This window comes from Mustelus asterias, chromosome 6 (assembly GCF_964213995.1).
Source record: "Mustelus asterias chromosome 6, sMusAst1.hap1.1, whole genome shotgun sequence".
NCBI lineage: Eukaryota > Metazoa > Chordata > Chondrichthyes > Carcharhiniformes > Triakidae > Mustelus > Mustelus asterias.
In genome coordinates, this window is record NC_135806.1 from 128,323,221 (window position 1) to 128,344,138 (window position 20,918).

A 20,918-nucleotide genomic window follows, 5' to 3' on the forward strand; every position below is an offset into this window, starting at 1 on the left:
TCGGGCAACTAGGGATGGGCAATAAATTCTGGCCAGCCAGCGACGCCCATGTCCCCACGAACAAAAATAAATAAATTAAACGAGATTCTCGTTCTGGACAAGAACCTTGTTCCTTCACTGGCTAGGGATGGGGAAAATTGGAAAGTGAAATCTCACTGACAATAGTCTCATTTTCCGATTCTGGTGAGATTTTGTACCCACATCGTCGTTTGCGCTCAGGGCCATGATGAAAGTCTGAATGATCTTGAAGTAGACAGTGTGTCTAAGATGGCGACCATCCCATATGGACCTGGAGAACCTGCTTCCAAAGGTTGAGTCCAGTATCAGGATTGGATTGAGAATGAAATTGGATTGGAATGATCAAATGGCGGAGCAGACTCGATGGGCCGAATGGCCTAATTCTGCTCCTATATATCTTATGAAGTGGAAAAATGAAAATTGGATTGAGAATATTCTATAATTCAGACGCAAATAGTATCCCGTGATGTTTAACGGTTATAACCATTGGAGTTCCATTCCCTAACACAGACAATCCACTTCTCGGAGAAAATATTTGCCTTTATTATTTTTTATTTCTTGCAATGGAGGTGATTGCAGCATGCTGGTTGCTATGGTGACGGTTGCAGACACAAGACTGTTAAATGCTGAACTCACCTTCACCCTCCTTACCAAGGAAGCAAAGAATGAAAAATTAAATTTAGTGCGTGCCAGAGAGTGGTGTTCAAAACCTAAAGCAAAAAATGAGATGCCAGGAATTGAATTCTGAAAGGGAAGCAAATCGACGAACTTGAAAATAAAATGGCCGCCTGGCCGAACTTGTTACGCTCGAGGTGAATTTAAACCAGACTAGGGTTTCCACACCTCAGGAAAGAGAAGTCCCATCCTCCAGAGCTGCTGGCCAGTCTGAATAGGTTCTGGAGGCCAGGTAGGAACAAAGGGTGGGTACCTCCTTGGAGCTGGGATGGGGGCAGACATGGGCACAGAACAGCCCCCAAAGGTGCACCCCCCCCCCACTTCCTTCCTGCCTTTTCACCTAAGATGGTGAAATAGCAGGCTGGTCACTTTCCTTCCCCCACTTTATTATTGCACAGTAAGAAGTCTCACAACACCAGGTTAAAGTCCAACAGGTTTATTTGGAATCATGAGCTTTCGGAGCTCTGCTCCTTCATCAGGTGAGTGGAGAGGTAGGTTCACTTAGAATCATTGATTCCTACAGCGCAGAAGGAGGCCATTCGGCTCATCGCGTTTGCAGCGACCGCAATCCCACCTTATCCCCATAACTCCCATGCATTTACCCTAGCTAGACCCCTGACACTGAGGGAGAATTTAGCAGGGCCAATCCACCTAACCCGCACATCTTTGGAGTGTGGGAGGAAACTGGACCACCCGGAGGAAACCCACGCAGACATGAGGAGAATGTGCAAACTCCACACAGATAGTGACCCAATCCAGGAATCGAACCCGGGTCCCAGGCACTGTGAGACAGCAGTGCTGACCACTGCGTCACCGTGCCGCCACTTGTTGTGAGACTTCTTACTGTGCCTACCCCAATCCAACGCCGGCCACTCCACACCACTTTATTATGGCAGCGGAGGGAGAAAGAGGACTTTAAACTGGTCACTTCAAGGCCGCAATGGGCCTCAGAGGATGTGAGCTGGCTGATATCTGACCTCGCCATAATGTTATTGTGGATGGGCGTTAGATGGCCCTGGCTAGTGACACCCATGCCCTTGGGAGCACTTGGGAGGTGGATGGGAAGGTGATGGGCTGGCATCCCATCCTATTTTGCCCAGCTGCCTGCAATACACTGGACTGGGCGCTGTGAAATTCACCCCCTGCCTCACTAACCACCACCTTCCCCACCAGCGTTTTATGTGGCTATTCTTGCAGTCGTTCACCATAAGCAGGAGACTGATGGAAACTCCAGAGGAAATGTGGGGGTGGCACGGTAGTACAGTGGTTAGCACTGCTGTCTCACAGCACCAGGGACCCGGGTTTGATTTCCGTCGTGGGTCACTGTCTATGTGGAGTTTGCAAGCTCTCCCCGTGTCTGTCTGCGTTTCCTCCGGGTGCTCCGGTTTCCTCCCACAATCCAAAAGATCCGAACAGGCGCCGGAGTGTGGCGACTCGGGGCTTTTCACGGTAACTTCATTGCAGCGTTAATATAAGTCTACATGTGACACTAATGGATAAACTGAATAAATATAAACACCAATGATTATTTACGCAGTTCCTTGAGATATTGCTCGAGTTGTCGCTGAGGTTATGACAGGAAAATGTGGAGTAGTCCCTTTGGAATGCTGCATGTTCTCAAACCCAAGGACAGATCATCCGAGGAAAAGTAAGAAGCAGTTTTTTTTTTGTTGGTTTTCTCACTTAGTGAATGACATTATTCCTTGCTTCCAAATCTTAGAATCATAGAATCATACAGCGCAGAAGAGGCCCTTCGGCCCATCGAGTCTGCACTGACACATTCTTTAAAATTGCAGCAAATTCCACGACATATATCAGCGTTGGAAATTTGCAGGATTTTTTTTCTCAAGCATCACTTGAAATCTTCAAGACCCATCTTTAGATTATTTCCGCTTCTACATTTTTCATTTTTCAGGACTACCATCTTCGCTGGTCATGTCTGGTTTAACCAACATTATCATAGAAGCACAGTACAGAAGGAGGCCATTCAGCCCATCAAGTTTGCACTGATTCTCTGGAAGAGCATCTTCCCCAGGCCCACCCATGCACCCATCCCCCCCCTCCTCCCCCACAACCCTATCCCAGTAACCCCGCGCATCTACCATGGCTAATCCACCTAACCACCTAACCTGCACATCATAAGAATGTGGGAGGAAACTGGAGCACCTGGAGGAAACCCAGGCAGACACGGGGAGAGTGTGCAGACTCCACACAGACAGTGACCCAAGGCTGGAGTTGAACCCAGATCCCGGGCACTGTGAGGCAGCAATGCTAACCACTGTGCCATCCCATGTAAAATGTTAGCGGATTACAGATGTTAGACGCTGACACAACTAAAACAGAACGGGAAGCAGAATAAGCAGAAAGTGTGTGACAGAGACAGATGGTTGCACGGGAAGATCATTGCTTCCCATCTCTCCCCCAAGCTCCAAACCACCTTGGAAACATATCGCTGTTCCTTTTTCGATGCTAGCTCAGCATTAGCTCTGTTCCAGGAGAAGGTCGGCAGATGGGAAGATAATTGGTAAAACAGAGTGTCGAGGCAGCTGCCATCGTGAAACCTGAGGGGGGACACTCTTCCTCGTCTCTACCTTATAAAATGCAAGATCAAATGTCAAATCTCATGATTTGAGATCGTCCTTCAGTTAAACCACTGCGTGTGCATGTGTGTGTGCATGTGTGTGCGCATGTGTGTGCGCGCGTGTGCATCTGTGAGTGAGTGTGTGTGAAAAGTAAAGTTTACTTATTAGTCACAAGTAAGGCTTACATTAACACTGCAATGAACGACTATGAAATTCCCCCAGTTGCCACACTCCGGCGCCTGTTCAGGTCAATGCACCCTAACCAGCACGTCTTTCGGACTGTGGGAGGAAACCGGAGCACCCGGAGGAAACCCACGCAGACACGGGGAGAACGTGCAAACTCCACACAGACAGTGATCCAAACCGGGAATCGAACCCGGGTCCCTGGCACTGTGAGGCAGCAGTGCTAACCACTGTACCACCATGCTGCCCATTAGTGTGTGTGATCGCGCGCAGGTGCAGGGTGGGGGGACTGCGGGGAGTGGGTGGGGTTGATTGGTGGCAGGAATGGTGCACAGAGTTGCTAAGAAAGGACAGTCAGGATTGTACATGCGCCACACCGTACATCATCCATCGTACATGGATCCTGATTAGCATTGTAAATTAAATTGAACTGATTGAATTTGTTTATTATTGTCACATGTATTGGGATACAGTGAAAAGTATTGTTTCTGGCGCGCTGTACAGACAAAGCATACCGTTCACAGAGTACTGAGTGGAGAAGGAAAGGAGAGGGTGCAGAATGTCTGATTACAGTCACGACCTCTGTCCTTAAATCATTCAGGACCTGATGCTTTGTTTCAGGCATCACTCCTGCCAACCGGAAGTCAAGGTTTGATAATCATTTTAAGTAAATGGTCATCTGCAGAACTTGAGCTGTAGTCAGGGATGAGATAATTCAGTAATGGATGTACGTTCAATAAAAAGAGAGATTGGAAAACATCTCTGTTTCTCCTGAAGAGCACTCAGGATGAAGAGATTGGAGAGAATAATTGGAATGTTAAATCTGTATGGCAAATCATACAATTACCCTTTGTCTAAAATGGAAGGCGAGCATTATCAGAGATCCTTTCCTCTAATCATTGAACCTACTTGTAAGTCTGAGTGATTTTTGACCTTTCACCTTCTTTGCTTGCTGCTACTTATCTGCTTTGTGAGCCTATTTTTTGTTCCTCAATATTTGTTTGAAGCTTTTATTTTTCCCTTTTTGATTTCCTTGTTCTGCTGTACCATTGTCCAGGGTCAGCATCTGTCCCCAGTACACCCCCAACACTCCTCTTTCCCCCCCCCCTCCCCCCTCCCCCTCCCCCTCCCCCTCCCCCCCCCCCCTCCCTCCTCCCCCCTCCCCCCTCCCCCTCCCCCCTCCGCCCCCCCTCCCCCTCCCCCCCCTCCCCCACCCCCCCTTTATACCCCCCCAGGGAAATGATCACATTTCTATCTCCGGTGGCACAGTGGTTAGTATTGCTGCCTCACAGTGCCAGAGATCCGGGCTTGATTTCTGGCTCGGATCACTGCCTGTGCAGAGTCTGCCGTTCTCCCTGTGTCTGTGTGGGTTTCCTCCGGGTGCTCCGGTTTCCCCCCACACTCCAAAGAGGTGCTGGTTAGGTGCATTGGCCATGCTAAATTCTCCCTCAGTGTACCCGACTCAGAGCCGGAGTGTGGCTACTAGGGGATTTTCACAGTAACTTCATTGCAGTGTTAATGTAAGTCTACTTGTGACACTAATAAATAAACTTCAAACTCCAGTTCTGAAGAAGTTATATTTAAGTCAAGATGTTAACTCTGTTTCTTGCTCCAACAGTTGCTGCAAGTCCTGCTGAATCTATCCGGCACTTTCATTTGTTATTCCCTTGTATATTTGTGTAGATTCCCCTTATAAATATCAATGGTATTTGCTTCTACCATTCCCTCTGGTAGACAGTACCACATTCTCACCACTCTTTTAGTCAAGAAGTTTCTTTCGAATTTCCGATTCGATTTATTGGTGACTGTCTTATACTGATGGCACCTAGTTTATGCTGTTCCCCACAAGAGTTCACATTGGCCTGAGCGTTTTCCCCCAGGTTGGCTGGACATTTTCCTGCTCTGTAAACTCATCGTGCTGTGCCAGAACTTTGGGATTCCTGACAAGTGACCCCAGAAAGAGTTTGAAGGCAGTCGGGTGTGGAGGGTGACTGGGAAAAAGATTATGCCCCCATGCCTATAATGACGTTCTCTAATTTGAACCCAGTGCCTCCTAGAACTGGACTCATGTTTTGGAAATCCAACATCAGGTCTGAGTGAAGCAGCTGCACTTTAACATCTGCAGTTGCCTCCATGAACCCTAGATGTGCACATCAGAACCTGCCCCCATCGCCTCCCACCCCCATCTCCTCACAAAAATGGCAGAGGCCAGGTTTGAGGACGGAACGTACAGATTTGGGACCTCTGGCACCATAGAATCCTACAGTGCAGAAGGAGGCCATTTGGCCCATCAGGTCTGCACCAGCTACTATCCCACCCAGGCCCTACCCCATCACCCCATGCATTTATCCTAGCTAGTCCCCCTGACCCTAAGGGGCAATTTAGCATGGCCAATCTACCTAATAAGAAGTTTAACAACACCAGGTTAAAGTCCAACAGGTTTATTTGGTAGCAAAAGCCACACAAGCTTTCGGAGCTCTAAGCCCCTTCTTCAGGTGAGTGGACAGTAATTGTATCTACCTAAGCCACACATCTTCCAGGATTCTATAGATTCTGGAACAGTCCCTGCAGATTGGAGGGTAGTGAATGTCACTCCAATATTCAAAAAGGGAGGTAGAGGGAAAACAGGGAATTATAGACCAGTAAGCTTAACATCGGTAGGGGGGGAAGATTCTCAAATCCATTATCAAGGATTTGATAGTAGAGCATTTAGAAAGCAGTGGCAGGATCAGACAGAGTCAGCATGGATTTATGAAGGGGAAATCATGCTTGTCAAATCTGTTGGAATCCTTTGAAGATGTAACTAGTAGAGTTGACAAGGGGGAGCCAGTCAACCTGGTATATTTGGACTTTCAGAAAGTGTTTGACAAAGTTACGCACGAGAGATTATCGTGCAAGGTTAAAGTGCATGGGATTTGGGGAAATGTATTGAGACGGATAGAAAACTGGTTGGGAGAGAGGAAACAAAGAACAGAAATTAATGGGTGCTTTTCAAATTGGCAGGCAATAACTAGCGGGGTGCCACAGGGATCGGTGCTGGGACCCCAGCTATTCACAATATATATTAATGATTTGGATGAGGGAACAAAATGTAACATCTCAAAGTTTGCAGATGATGCCAAGTTGGGTGGGAGGGTGAACTGTGACGAGAATGCAGAGATCCTTCAGAGTGATCTGGACAGGTTGGGTGAATGGGTTAATCAATGGCAGATGCAGTATAATTTGGATAAGTGTGAGGTTATTCATTTTGGAAGCAAAAACAAGATGGCAGATTACTACCTGAATGGCTGTAAATTGGGAGAGGGGAGTGTGCAGCGGGACCTGGGTGCCCTTGTGCACCAGTCGCTGAAGGTAAGCATGCAGGTGCAGCAGGCGGTAAAGAAAGAAAATGGCATGTTGGCCTTCATTGCGAGAGGTTATGAGTACAGGAGCAGGGATGTGTTGTTGCAATTATACAGGGCCTTGGTGAGGCCACACCTAGAGCATTGTGCGCAGTTTCTGTCTCCTTTTCTGAGGAAGGATGTTCTTGCTCTCGAGGCAGTGCAGCGAAGGTTTACCAAGCTGATTCCGGGGATGGCGGGACTGATGTATGAGAAGAGATTGACTTGTTAGGATTGTTTTCACTGGAGACAAATGAGGGGGGAACTCAGAGAGACTTATAAAATTCTAACAGGACTAGACAGGATAGATGCAGGGAGGATGTTCCCAACGGTGGGGGAGTCACCTCACAGTCTGAGGATTCAGGGTAGACCATTTACCCTGTCAAATCAGTTGGAATTCTTTGAAGATGTAACTAGTAGAGTTGACAAGAGGGAGCCAGTCGATCTGATATATTTGGACTTTCAGAAAGTGTTTGACAAAGTCCCGCACGAGAGATTATCGTGCAAGATTAAAGGGCATGGGATTGGGGAAATGTACTGAGATGGATAGAAAACTGGTTGGCAGGGAGGAAACAAAGAATAGGAATTAATGGGTGAGGAGACATTCCTTCACCCAAAGAGTGGTGAGCCTGTGGAATTCATTACCACAGGAAGTAGTTGATGCCAAAACATTGAATGTATTCAAGAGACGGGTGGATATAGCACTTGGGGCGAATGGGATCAAAGGTTATGGGGAGAAAGCAGGATTAGGCTATTGAGCTGGATGATCAGCCATGACCGTAATGAATGGTGGAGCAGGCTCGAAGGGCCAAATGGCCTCCTCCTTCTCCTATTTTCTATGTTTGGACTGTGGGAGGAAACCGGAACACCCGGAGGGAACACACGCGGACACAGGGAGAACATGCAAACTCTGCACAGACAGTGACCCAGGCCGGGAATTGAACCCGGGTCCCTGGCGCTGTGAGACAGCAGTGCTAACCACTGTGCCATCGTGCCACATTTCTACTGAGTCAGAGAGCCTCTCCTTCCATATGAAGCTTTTGCCAATTCCATCAAAAGCTTTCAGAATTTATAAGAGCTTTCTTTTCGGTGTGTCTGCTGCTCCCCCCCCCCCCCCACCCCCCCGGCACCCTTCTCCCGCCTGCCACCCCCCCCCCCCCCCCCTCAGCCTTCTGCTTGCGAGAGCGAGGACATAAGAACATAAGAAATAGGAGCAGGAGTAGGCCATCTAGCCCCTCGAGCCTGCCCCGCCATTCAATAAGATCATGGCTGATCTGACGTGGATCAGTACCACTTACCCGCCTGATCCCCATAACCCTTAATTCCCTTACCGATCAGGAATCCATCCATCCGCGCTTTAAACATATTCAGCGAGGTAGCCTCCACCACCTCAGTGGGCAGAGAATTCCAGAGATTCACCACCCTCTGGGAGAAGAAGTTCCTCCTCAACTCTGTCTTAAACCGACCCCCCTTTATTTTGAGGCTGTGTCCTCTAGTTTTAACTTCCTTACTAAGTGGAAAGAATCTCTCCGCCTCCACCCTATCCAGCCCCCGCATTATCTTATAAGTCTCCATAAGATCCCCCCTCATCCTTCTAAACTCCAACGAGTACAAACCCAATCTCCTCAGCCTCTCATAATCCAAACCCCTCATCTCCGGTATCAACCTGGTGAACCTTCTCTGCACTCCCTCCAATGCCAATATATCCTTCCTCATATAAGGGGACCAATACTGCACACAGTATTCCAGCTGCGGCCTCACCAATGCCCCGTACAGGTGCATCAAGACATCCCTGCTTTTATATTCTATCCCCCTCGCAATATAGGCCAACATCCCATTTGCCTTCTTGATCACCTGTTGTACCTGCAGACTGGCCTTTTGCGTCTCATGCACAAGGACCCCCAGGTCCCTTTGCACGGTAGCATGTTTTAATTTGTTTCCATTGAGATAGTAATCCCATTTGTTATTATTTCCTCCAAAGTGTATAACCTCGCATTTATCAACGTTATACTCCATTTGCCATATCCTCGCCCACTCACTCAGCCTGTCCAAATCTCTCTGCAGATCTTCTCCGTCCTCCACACGATTCACTTTTCCACTTATCTTTGTGTCGTCTGCAAACTTCGTTACCCTACACTCCGTCCCCTCCTCCAGATCATCTATATAAATGGTAAACAGTTGCGGCCCGAGTACCGATCCCTGCGGCACGCCACTAGTTACCTTCCTCCAACGGGAAAAACACCCATTTATTCCGACTCTTTGCTTCCTGTCGGATAGCCAGTCCCCAATCCACTTTAACACACTACCCCCAACTCCGTGTGCCCTAATCTTCTTCAACAGCCTTTTATGGGGCACCTTATCAAACGCCTTTTGGAAATCCAAAAACACCGCATCCACCGGTTCTCCTCCATCAACCGCCCTAGTCACATCTTCATAAAAATCCAACATGTTCGTCAAGCACGACTTTCCCCTCATGAATCCATGCTGCGTCTGATTGATCGAACCATTTCTATCCAGATGCCCTGCTATCTCCTCTTTAATAATGGATTCCAGCATTTTCCCTACTACAGACGTTAAGCTGACCGGCCTATAGTTACCCGCCTTTTGTCTCCTTCCTTTTTTAAACAGCGGCGTAACATTAGCCGTTTTCCAATCAACCGGCACTACCCCAGAATGCAACGAGTTTTGATAAATAATCACTAACGCATCCACTATTACCTCTGACATTTCTTTCAATACCCTGGGATGCATTCCATTCGGACCCGGGGACTTGTCCACCTTCAGTCCCATTAGTCTACCCAGCACTGCCTCTCTGGTAACATTAAGACACAAAGACATCCAGCCTGCTAACTCTTTCCTCAAATATCTACTGTTGGAGGGAATGAACAAACTGATTCTTCTGAGACTGTGGAGAACTCCAACAAAAATGGCTTTATTCAACATGCATGAGGGAGAGCAGTGCTCGGGGCTGTAACTCCAGCTTGTTTCTGAGCGACTCTACTAATTACAGGCTCTTACACATTCTTATACTTTTTTGTGTTACAAAGCACTACATTTCGATGAGGTTATCATATTGTAACTTTAAATTTGTTAAAGTTCTGTTTTGATTGCATTATGCTGATCCATTGTCCTGTGTGCTTCATCTTTAAACGTTTTCTGAACACATCCTGTTTACCTGTTTGCAATATCAAAGCACAGTAGTTATCACGCCGATTTTGATGGTGTGTTAATTGTCCCAATTTCCCTGTTACTTGATGAGCTTTCCAGAGGCAAAAATGGTCCTCCAGACATTGTAGAGTCTTGATAAGTGGTATCGATTCTGTTATTGTTGCTGTAACCTCAGAAAGATCTCACCTGTGGCATGACTGTTTGGTGCCACCTGAGATGTAGTTATTTCTAATCTGTCATGTGTCTGCCTCCACTGAGTGTGGATACTACAGTCAGACTGTCTGTTTAACCTTTTCCATTCTTTCCTCTCCTGCTGCAGCCCACACTCTCTGGGTTGCCCGACTATGTCTTTTGATTTGATTTGATTTGACTTATTATTGTCACATGTATTAACATACAGCGAAAAGTATTGTTTCTTGCGTGCCATACAGACAAAGCATACCATTCATAGAGAAGGAAAGGAGGGAGTGCAGAATGTAGTGTTACAGTCATAGCTAAGGTGTAGAGAAAGATCAACTTAATGCAAGGTAAGTCTATTCAAAAGTCTGACAGCAGCAGGGAAGAAGCTGTTCTTGAGTTGGTTGTACTGTGACCTCAGACTTTTGTATCTTTTTCCCAATGAAAGAAGGTGGAAGAGAGAACGTTCGGGTGCATGGGGTCCTTAATTATGCTGGCTGCTTTACCGAGGCAGCGGGGAGTGTAGACAGAGTCAATGGATGGGAGGCTGCTTTGCGTGACGGATTGGGCTATATTCATGACCTTTTGTAGTTCCTTGTGGTCTTGGGCAGAGCAGGAGCCATACCAAGCTGTGATACAACCAGAAAGAATGCTTTCTATGGTGCATCTGTAAAAGTTGGTGAGAGTCATTGCTGACATGCCAAATTTCCTTAATCTTCTGAGAAAGTAAAGGCATTGGTGGGCTTTCTTAACTATAGTGTCGGCATGGGGGACCAGGACAGGTTGTTGGTGATCTGGACACCTAAAAACTTGAAGTTCTCGACCCTTTCTACTTCATCCCCGTTGATGTAGACAGGGGCATGTTCTTCTTTACGCTTTCTGAAGTCGATGACAATCTCCTTCATTTTGTTGACATTGAGGGAGAGATTATTGTTGCCGCACCAGTTCACCAGATTCTCTATCTCATTCCTGTACTCTGCTTGTCATTGTTTGAGATCCGACCCACTATGGTGGTGTCGTCAGCAAACCTGAAAATTGAATTGGAGGGGAATTTGGCCACACAGTCAGAGGTGTATAAGGAGTATAGTAGGGGGCTGAGAACACAGCCTTGTGGGGCACCGGTGTTGAGGATGATCTTGGAGGAGGTGTTGTTGCCTATCCTTACTGATTGTGGTCTGTGAGTTAGGAAGTTCAGGATCCAGTCGCAGAGGGAGGCGCCGAGACCCAGGCCACGGAGATTGGAAATAAGTTTCATGGGAATAATGATGTTGAAGGCTGAGCTGTAGTCAATAAATAGGAGTCTGACATAGGTGTCTATGTTATCTTGGTGTTCCAGGGTTGAGTGCAGGGCCAACTGCAGTTCTTCACATCTACACGGTAGCACAGTGGTTAGCACTGCTGCTTCACAGCTCCAGGGTCCTGGGTTCGATTCCCGGCTCGGGTCACTGTCTGTGTGGAGTTTGCACATTCTCCTCGTGTCTGCGTGGGTTTCCTCCGGGTGCTCCGGTTTCCTCCCACAGTCCAAAGATGTGCGGGTTAGGTTGATTGGCCAGGTTAAAAATTGCCCCTTAGAGTCCTGGGATGCATAGGTTAGAGGGATTAGCAGGTAAATATGTGGGGGTAGGGCCTGGGTGGGATTGTGGTCGGTGCAGACTCGATGGGCCGAATGGCCTCCTTCTGCACTGTAGGGTTTCTATGATCTACAATTCCCTGAACCAGTTTTTCCATGCTGGTTGCTGTTGGCATACACGCATGGATGGCTTGCAATGTGTGCACGCATGCATTGACATGTGAGCCCGCACACGCGTGAATGGATATGCATGTGTGCCGACATATGTGGAAACATGTGTGTGTGTGTTCAGTACACTATTAACCACGCCTGTCTCTCACTGAGCTTGCTGATTACTCAAGTTGCTCCCATTGCTGTGTTTTGTCTTGCAGGTTCATTATCTAATGGTGCTCTCTGCCAACTGGGCCTACGTGAAAGATGCCTGTCGGATGCAAAAATACGAGGACATCAAATCGAAGGAGGAGCAGGAGCTGCATGATATCCATTCCACCCGTTCGAAAGAGCGGTTAAATGCTTATACATAAAAGGTCCCGTCCCCTCGCTTGCACCAGTCACTGCTTTGTGTCTGACTAAAGCTTAACAATTGACTCACGACCCCTGGTTACTGGTTCAGTAAGTTCCTATGCGACTTGACCACACGTTTTCTTTTTAAAGTGGTTAAACATACACCAGCCTTGTCATTTAGTGAAGGGGAAGCTAACTCTTCATTCATAATCCCATCGAGCTCTTGAAATTTGTCGTCCTCTGAGCTTTTTTTTAGAAACTTTTGGTATTTGTAACTTTTTCTTTTAAAAATGGGCTTTCTCTTATTTTTTACAGGTAGGGGATTTGTAATGGGACCATATATCAAGGGGAAAGGGAGGGGAGGAAAATCATGTTGGAATATCGCTGTGCTGATTTTATTATCCAAGTGCTTACTGCATTCATATCAAATTCCCCTATCTGCCGTTTTAATGGAGTTAGTGAGTGGATTATCACTTTGGTTAAAAGAGAAGAATTTGATAACCACCGTGTTAATCATTCGTATTATACCTCCCCCCGCAGTCATTTCCAGATTAGCTTCCATTTTTCCCCATTTACGTTTTCCTATTGTAAGATGTTCCTTTGAAATCCCTGTGACCTGATGAATTCCCGAATTTAATCATCGGGCTCATTTTTTTAAAGCGACATAATGCTCTGAATTTTTATAATTATAGGTAAGGCTTACGTTGGTCGAACAATTAATTTTAATGCGTGGGGTTGAAGAAGTTTTGCCACGGATTTTCGCCTTCAATGACTCGACTCACTGGTAATTAGGGCCCCCGGTGTACGATGGCCAAAATGTGTCAAATCCCATTCAAAAGATGCTACAGCAGGAACCCTGTAGACATCCTCATTACCCTTGCCTTTTTGTGGGATAGGTGGAACTTTTCCGGTGCATTGATGACTTTGTCGGTGCCGCTTCTGAACCGGAAAATTTCACCATCCCGAAATATCATGAATTCTGGAAGTATAAAGAAGGAAAAGTGTCTACACCTTAAATGTTAGCCTGTCTTTTTCCTTCCTGAATATTGTCAGATCAATTGTGTATTTCTGGTAAGGCCATATTAATAAAATAGGATCATGGGTGGTTTGCTATCATTTTGGAGAGTGCATCCCATTGTTCCATTTATTAACAGTTAAAGTCCTTTATTCATGATGACTAAACATGTCTACTTCTATTTAGCTTCCTTAAGACTCTGGGGACGTTTTTGCGAAACACAATTGGGTTCCTCCTCTTCCTTTTAAATTCTTTCAGAGGGTGTGGGCATCGCTGGCTAGGCCAGCAATTGTTGCCCATCCCTAATTGCCATTGAGAAGGTGGTGGTCATGATGGTGAGACGCCTCCTGTTCTCCCCAGGAGAGCTGCCCGTCAGTGGACTTGAGCCCCGCAGGGGGAGAAGACATTTCCCTGGCCTACAGAGGCACCAGCAAGGCCCGGCAAGTGGCTGAGTGAATAATGAATGTTCTCCTCACAGTTTCACAGTGGGTGACGCAAATGGTTTAACCGGTTTCATAGGAGCTTACTGCTGCAGGACGCACACTCGCACATTCCATTTCGTTTGGGCCTTTCACTTAAACTGTCACGTTTTGCGAGGGCTTTAGTACTTCATAGTTGAGGTGGGGGTGGGGGGTGGGTAGTAACGCTTTGGGACTTTCGGATCCCAACACAACTCCGAAGACGAAAAATCCGCTTCAGATTAAATGGCCGATCGTTGACAGTTTAATGAAGTGTTCTTTGTTGAGTGAAAGTAGTCTCACATGTAAAAATATGTTAGTGTCTGACATGACTGGGGACAATAAAAGAAAACATTTTTTTTTCATTGTGTTCGTGATTTGGCCGCTAATGGCAAAAGTTGATGTTATATATTTAGACAGGGGAAAAAAAAATGAAAAAAGCTGCCAGTGAAATCTGTAAAGTAAAAGTCATTGAGAGTGTTCCATTAATACTGGACCAAAATGGGTGTGTTGAATTTTATTCTGTATTGCCTGTTGATACTGCTCTTTGTACGCAGTACGGTGTCTCCCTAAACCATGTAGCCTGAACGAGATCTCCATCGGTGTTTTTTGGAAGTGAAATCCTAGTTTGTTTTTCTTTTGGTCTGCCTCTTGGACCCATTGTGGACTATGGTGAGCTGTTTCCCGATGTTAAGTGCATTTCTAATGACGTTAAGGGGTTGAGATTCGCTTTATACCGTAACAGTCATGCAACATTTGGTAATTTCTAAGCGTTTTCTGTATTAGATAAGAACTTTGACGTAGCTGTTATTCGTGGCATGGTTATACTCTAGATATGGGGATAGTTTCTTGAGAGTTGACGGCAAGTTTTATTTTAACACTAGGCTCTTTTACTGTATCAGTACTGTGTGCAGTATTATGGTTCCTATGTTGCCAGTATTACGCTGCGACTCTCCTTATAATATTTTAATGTAGTGTTTGATTCCTTTTGTGTGATATCTCCAGGTTGTGTCGATTTAATCCATGTCCTTTGATTCATATAAGATGTCTTGTATTCAATAATGACTTAACGCTATTGGCTTTCTGGTACTAGTCTTTGTATTTTTCACAAAGAATGCTTCGTAGCAGGCTGTAAAATTAATCTGTTTTCTTTTGTAAATGAATGTGCCAACAGCTTGACAGTGGCTTTTATTTGACTGTAGGAAGAAAGTGCTTGCAATTTAATTAATAAAAATAAATTTGTGTACTTGTTCCTCCGTGGAGATTTTGCGAGTTTCTTGATTAACGCAATGGCAAGATTTGTTGCCGCCAAATCAGTGCAGTTAAAATGGCCCTGTGTGCACGTATGTTTTTGCATGTGTGTACATATGTTTACATGCGTGTGTAAGAGGATAGAGAGAGAGAGAGCAAGAGAGAGAATTTTTGTTATAAAGATAAAACAGTCGAGGAATGGGGAACAAAACATCTTCCATTTTTTATCTACTCAATGCTAACTCAATGCTAACTTCAAGGGGAGGCGGATGGCATAGTGGTATTATCGCTAAGCTATTGACCCAGAAATTCAGCTAATGTTTTGGGGACTCGGGTTCGAATCCCGCCACAGGAGATGGTGGGACATATCATTCCAGAGCCACAGCAATGTGGTTGACTCTCAAGTGCCTTCCAAGGGCAACTAGGGATGGGCGCTAAATGCTGTAAGAAGTCTCACAACACCAGGTTAAAATCCAACAGGTTTATTTGGTAGCACAAGCCACAAGCTTTTGGAGCGCTGCCCCTTCATCAGGTGAGTGGGAGTTCTGTTCACAAACAGGGGCATATAAAGACACAAACTCAATTTACAAAATAATGGTTGGAATGTGAGTCTTTACAGGTAATCAAGTCTGAAAGGTACATCTCTTTAGCCTGTGCTTAACCCTCTCTCCACTCACATTGTCTGTACTTTTAAGACTTGATTACCTGTAAAGACTCGCATTCCAACCATTATTTTGTAAATTGAGTTTGTGTCTTTATATGCCCCTGTTTGTGAACAGAACTCCCACTCACCTGACGAAGGAGCAGCACTCCGAAAGCTTGTTGCTTGTGCTACCAAATAAACCTGTTGGACTTTAACCTGGTGTTGTGAGACTTCTTACTGTGTTTACCCCAGTCCAACGCCGGCATCTCCACATCAATAAATGCTGGCCAGCCAGCAATGCCCATGTCCCATGAATGAATAAAAATAAGCATTTGTGGGCTACGTATGGCACATTAATGTAGATCACGTGATGGGGATTGATTGACGCGATTAATCAACAACTCCATTATTGAGCCGCCATGCAGCTGTCAGGCTGCTGAATGAGGTGGCTGAAATAACTCCTCAGAGGCTGGTGTCCCTTCGCCAGATTCCCTTTATTTACAAGTTCTATGCTATTCCTAAGAGTGCTTCAGATACACAGTCAGAATCCAGAGGGCCAGTGGACCTGACACTCCCAATTCTATATACAGGTGAAGCTCCCTGATTGACCTCAATCAGGGAGCTCATACTCCAAGAGTCCAACCTCATGGGCATCATTGAAGTCATTACAGTGGACCTTGTTCTTACATTTCCTACAGGTGAAGCTTGTTCTGCCCTCAAGCCGCAATGCCTGTCAAGCTTAAACAAAGGAGACTACAAAGGGATGAGGGAGGAGTTGGCTAAGGTAGACTGGGAGCAAAAACTTTATGGTGGGACAATTGAGGAACAATGGAGGACTTTCAAAGTGATCTTTCACAGTGCTCAGCAAAAGTACATACCAGTGATAAGGAAGGACTGTAGAAAAATAAATAATCAGCCATGGATATCTAAGGAAATAAAGGCGGGTATCAAATTGAAAGAAAATGCATACAACGTGGCAAAGATTAGTGGAAACCTAGAGGATTGGGAAATCTTTAAAGGTCAACAGAAAGCCACGAAAAAAGCTATAAAGAAAAGTAAGATGGATTATGAGAGTAAACTAGCTCAGAATATAAAAACAGATAGCAAAAGTTTCTACAAATATATAAAACGAAAAAGAGTGGCGAAAGTAAACATTGGTCCTTTAGAGGATGAGAAGTGGGATGTAATAACTGGAAATGAGAAAATGGCTGAGGCATTGAACAGGTATTTTGTGTCGGTCTTCACAGTGGAAGACACAAATAACATGCCAAAAATTGATGACAGGAAAGCTAGGGCAGGTGAGAACCTAGAAGCTATCATTATCACGCAAGAGGTAGTGTTGGGCAAGTTAATGGGTCTAAAGGTAAACAAGTCTCCTGGTCCTGATGGAATGCATCCCAGGGTACTAAAAGAAATGGCGGGAGAAATAGCAAATGCACTAGTGGTAATTAACCAAAATTTGTTGGACTCTGGGGTGGTTCCCGCAGATTAGAAAACAGAAAATGTGATGCAACTGTTTAAAAAAGGAGGTAGACAAAAGAACATAGGAACAGAAGAAATAGGAGCAGGAGTAGGCCATCTAGCCCCTCGAGCCTGCCCCGCCATTCAATAAGATCATGGCTGATCTGAAGTGAATCAGTTCCACTTACCCGCCTGCTCCCCATAACCCTTAATTCCCCTACCGATCAGAAATTCATCTATCCGTGACTTAAACATATTCAACGAGGCAGCCTCCACCACTTCAGTGGGCAGAGAATTCCAGAGATTCACCACCCTCTGAGAGAAGAAGCTCCTCCTCAACCCTGTCCTAAACTGACCCCCCTTTATTTTGAGGCTGTGCCCTCTAGTTCTAGTTTCCTTTCTAAGTGGAAAGAATCTCTCCACTTCTACCCTATCCAGCCCCTTCATTATCTTATATGCCTCTATAAGATCACCCCTCAGCCTTCTAAACTCCAATGAGTATAAACCTAATCTGCTCAATCTCTCTTCATAATCGACACCCCTCATCTCCGGTATCAACCTGGTGAACCTTCTCTGCACTCCCTCCAAGGCCAATATATCCTTTTGCAAGTAAGGGGACCAAAACTGCACACAGCATTCGAGCTGGGGCCTCACCAATGCCTTGTCCAGATGCAGCAAGACTTCATAGAAATCATAGAAATCCTACAGTACAGAAAGAGGCCATTCGGCCCATCGGGTCTGCATCGACCACAATCCCACTCAGGCCCTACCCCCATATCCCTACATATTTTACCCACTAATCCCTCCAACCTATAGTATCTCAGGAGACTAAGGGGCAATTTTTTAGCATGGCCAATCAACCTAACCCGCACATCTTTGGACTGTGGGAGGAAACCGGAGCACCCGGAGGAAACCCACGCAGACACGAGGAGAATGTGCAAACTCCACACAGACAGTGACCCAAGCCGGGAATCGAACCCAGGTCCCTGGAGTGTGAAGCAGCAGTGCTAACCACTGTGCTACCGTGCCGCCCTTCTCTGCTTTTATATTCTATCCCCCTCGCGATAAATGCCAACATCCCATTTGCCTTCTTGATCACCTGTTGTACTTGCAGACTGAGTTTTTGCGACTCATGCACAAGGACCCCGAGGTCCCTTTGCACAGTAGCATGTTGTAATTTCTTTTCCATTTAAATAATAATCCAATTTGCTATTATTTCTTCCAAAGTGAATAACCTCACATTTGCCAACGTCATACTCCATCTGCCAGATCCTCGCCCACTCACTCAGCCTATTCAAATCTCTCTGCAGACCTTCCGCTTCCTCCACGCAATTCACTTTCCCACTTATCTTCGTGGCGTCAGCAAACTTTGTTACCTGACACTCAGTCCCCTCCTCCAGATCATCTATGTAAATAGTAAACAGTTGAGGCCCCAGTACCAATCCCTGCGGCATGCCACTAGTCACCATCTGCCAACCAGAAAAGCACCCATTTATTCCAACTCTCTGCTTCCTGTTAGATAGCCAATCCCCAATCCACGCTAACACCCTACCCCCAACTTCGTGTGCCCCAATCTTCTGCAGCAACCTTTTATGAGGCACCTTATCGAATGCCTTTTGTAAATCCAAAAACACCGCATCCACCGGTTCCCCTCTGTCAACCGCACTAGTCACATCTTCATAAAAATCCAGTAAGTTCGTCAAACATGACTTTCCTCTCATGAATCCATGCTGCGTCTGCTTGATCGAACCATTCTTATCCAGATGGCCTGCTATTTCTTCTTTAATGATGGATTCCAGCATTTTCCCAACTACAGACGTTAAGCTAACCGGCCTGTAGTTACCCGCCTTTTGTCTACTTCCTTTTTTAAACAGCGGCGTAACATTAGCCGTTTTCCAATCAGCCGGCACTACCAGTGTCCAGTGAATTTTGATAAATAACCACGAACGCATCTGCTATTACCTCTGACATTTCTTTCAGTACCCTGGGATGCATTCCATCCGGGCCCGGGGACTTGTCCACCTTCAGTCCCGTTAGTCTACCAAGCACTGCCTCTCTAGTAACAATAATTGTATTGAGTACCTCTCCTCCTACCAACACTCGATCGTTAATATTCGGTAAACTATTTGTGTCTTCCACCGTGAAGACCAACACAAAAAACCTATTTAAATTCTCAGCCATTTCCTCGTTTTCCACTATTAAATCCCCCCTCTCGTTCTCCAAGGGTCCAACATTCACTCTCGCCACTCTATTCCTTTTTATATATTTGTAAAAACTTTTACTATTATTTTTTATGTTTAGAGCTAGTTTAGTTTCATAATCTATCTTTCCTTTCTTTATCACTTTCTTAGCCATTCTTTGTTGTTTTTTAAAGCTTTCCCAATCTTCTAAGTCTCCACTATTTTTGGCCACTCTGTACACATCGGTTTTTAATTTAATACTCTCCTTAATTTCCTTCGTTATCCACGGCTGGCTATCCCTTTTCTTACAGTCCTTCTTTATCACCGGAATATATTTTTGCTGAGTACTGAAAAATATCTCCTTAAAAATCCTCCATTGTTCCTCAGCTATCCTACCTACCAGTCTGCTCTCCCAGTCCACCCGAGCCAATTCAGCCCTCATCCTATCGTACTCCCCTCTGTTCAAGCAGAGGACATTGGTTTGGGACCCTACTTTCTCCCCCTCCATCTGCACCAGAAATTCGACCATATTGTGATCACTCGACCAAAGAGGGTCCTTCACAAGATGATCCTTAATTCTACGTGTCTCGTTACACATTACCAGATCTAAGATAACTCGTTCCCTCGTAGGTTCTGTAACATACTGTTCAAGGAAACTATCCCGACAGCATTCTAAGAACTCTTCCTCCATCCCACCACGTCCAACTTGAGTCAGTCAATCAGTATGCAGGTTAAAATCCCCCATGATTATTAAAAGACAGGTAACAATAGGCCGGTTAGCTTAACTTCTGTAGTTGGGAAAATGCTTGAATCTATCATCAAGGAAGAAATAGCGAGACATCTGGATATAAATTGTCTCATTGGTAAGACGCAGCATGGGTTCATGAAGGGAAGATCATGTTTGAGTAACTTGGTGGAATTCTTTGAGAACATTACATGTGCAGTGGACAATGGGGAACTTATGGATGTGGTATATCTGGATTTCCAGAAGACATTTGACAAGACTGCCACACCAAAAACTGCTACACAAAATAAAGTTGCACGGTGTTCCGGGTAATGTATTAGCATGGATAGAGGAATGGTTAACTAACAGAAAGCAAAGAATGGGGGTAAATGGGTGTTTTTCTGGTTGGCGATCAGTGACTCGTGGTGTGCCTTAGGGATCAGTGTTGGGACCGCAACTGTTTACGATTTAAATAGATGATTTGGAGTTGGGGACCAAGTATAGTGTGCAAAAATTCGCAGATGACACTAAGATGCGTGGCAGAGCAAAGTGTGCAGAGGATGCTGAAAGTCTGCAAAGGGATATAGATAGTCTAAGTGAGTGAGCAAGTGTCTGGCAGATGGAGTACAATGTTGGTAAATGTGAGGTCATCCATTTTGGTAGGAATAACAGCAAAATGGACGATTATTTAATGGTAAAAAATTGCAGCATGCTGCTGTGCAGAGAGACCTGGTGTTCTTGTGCAAGAATCTCAAGGAGTTGGTTTGCCGGTACAGCAGGTAATTAAGAAGACATATGGAATTTTGTCCTTCATTGTTAGAGGGATGGAGTTTAAAAACAGCGAGGTTATGTTGCAGCTGTATAAGTTGCTGGTGAGGCCACACCTGGAGTACTGTGTATGGTTTTGGTCTCCTTACTTGAGAAAGGAT

General features: G+C 45.5%; 1 protein-coding gene across 1 annotated transcript in view; it reads left to right on the forward strand.

Annotated features, from left to right (window-relative positions):
* The window catches only part of gpm6ab (glycoprotein M6Ab), a 282,952-nt gene extending 270,675 nt beyond the window's left edge, over positions 1–12,277 (forward strand). Inside the window, exon 7 of the mRNA XM_078215460.1 lies at positions 12,125–12,277. Within this exon, the coding sequence (XP_078071586.1) occupies positions 12,125–12,277 (153 nt within the window). The remainder of the gene's footprint in view (positions 1–12,124) is intronic.
* Positions 12,278–20,918: the final 8,641 nt, after the last annotated feature.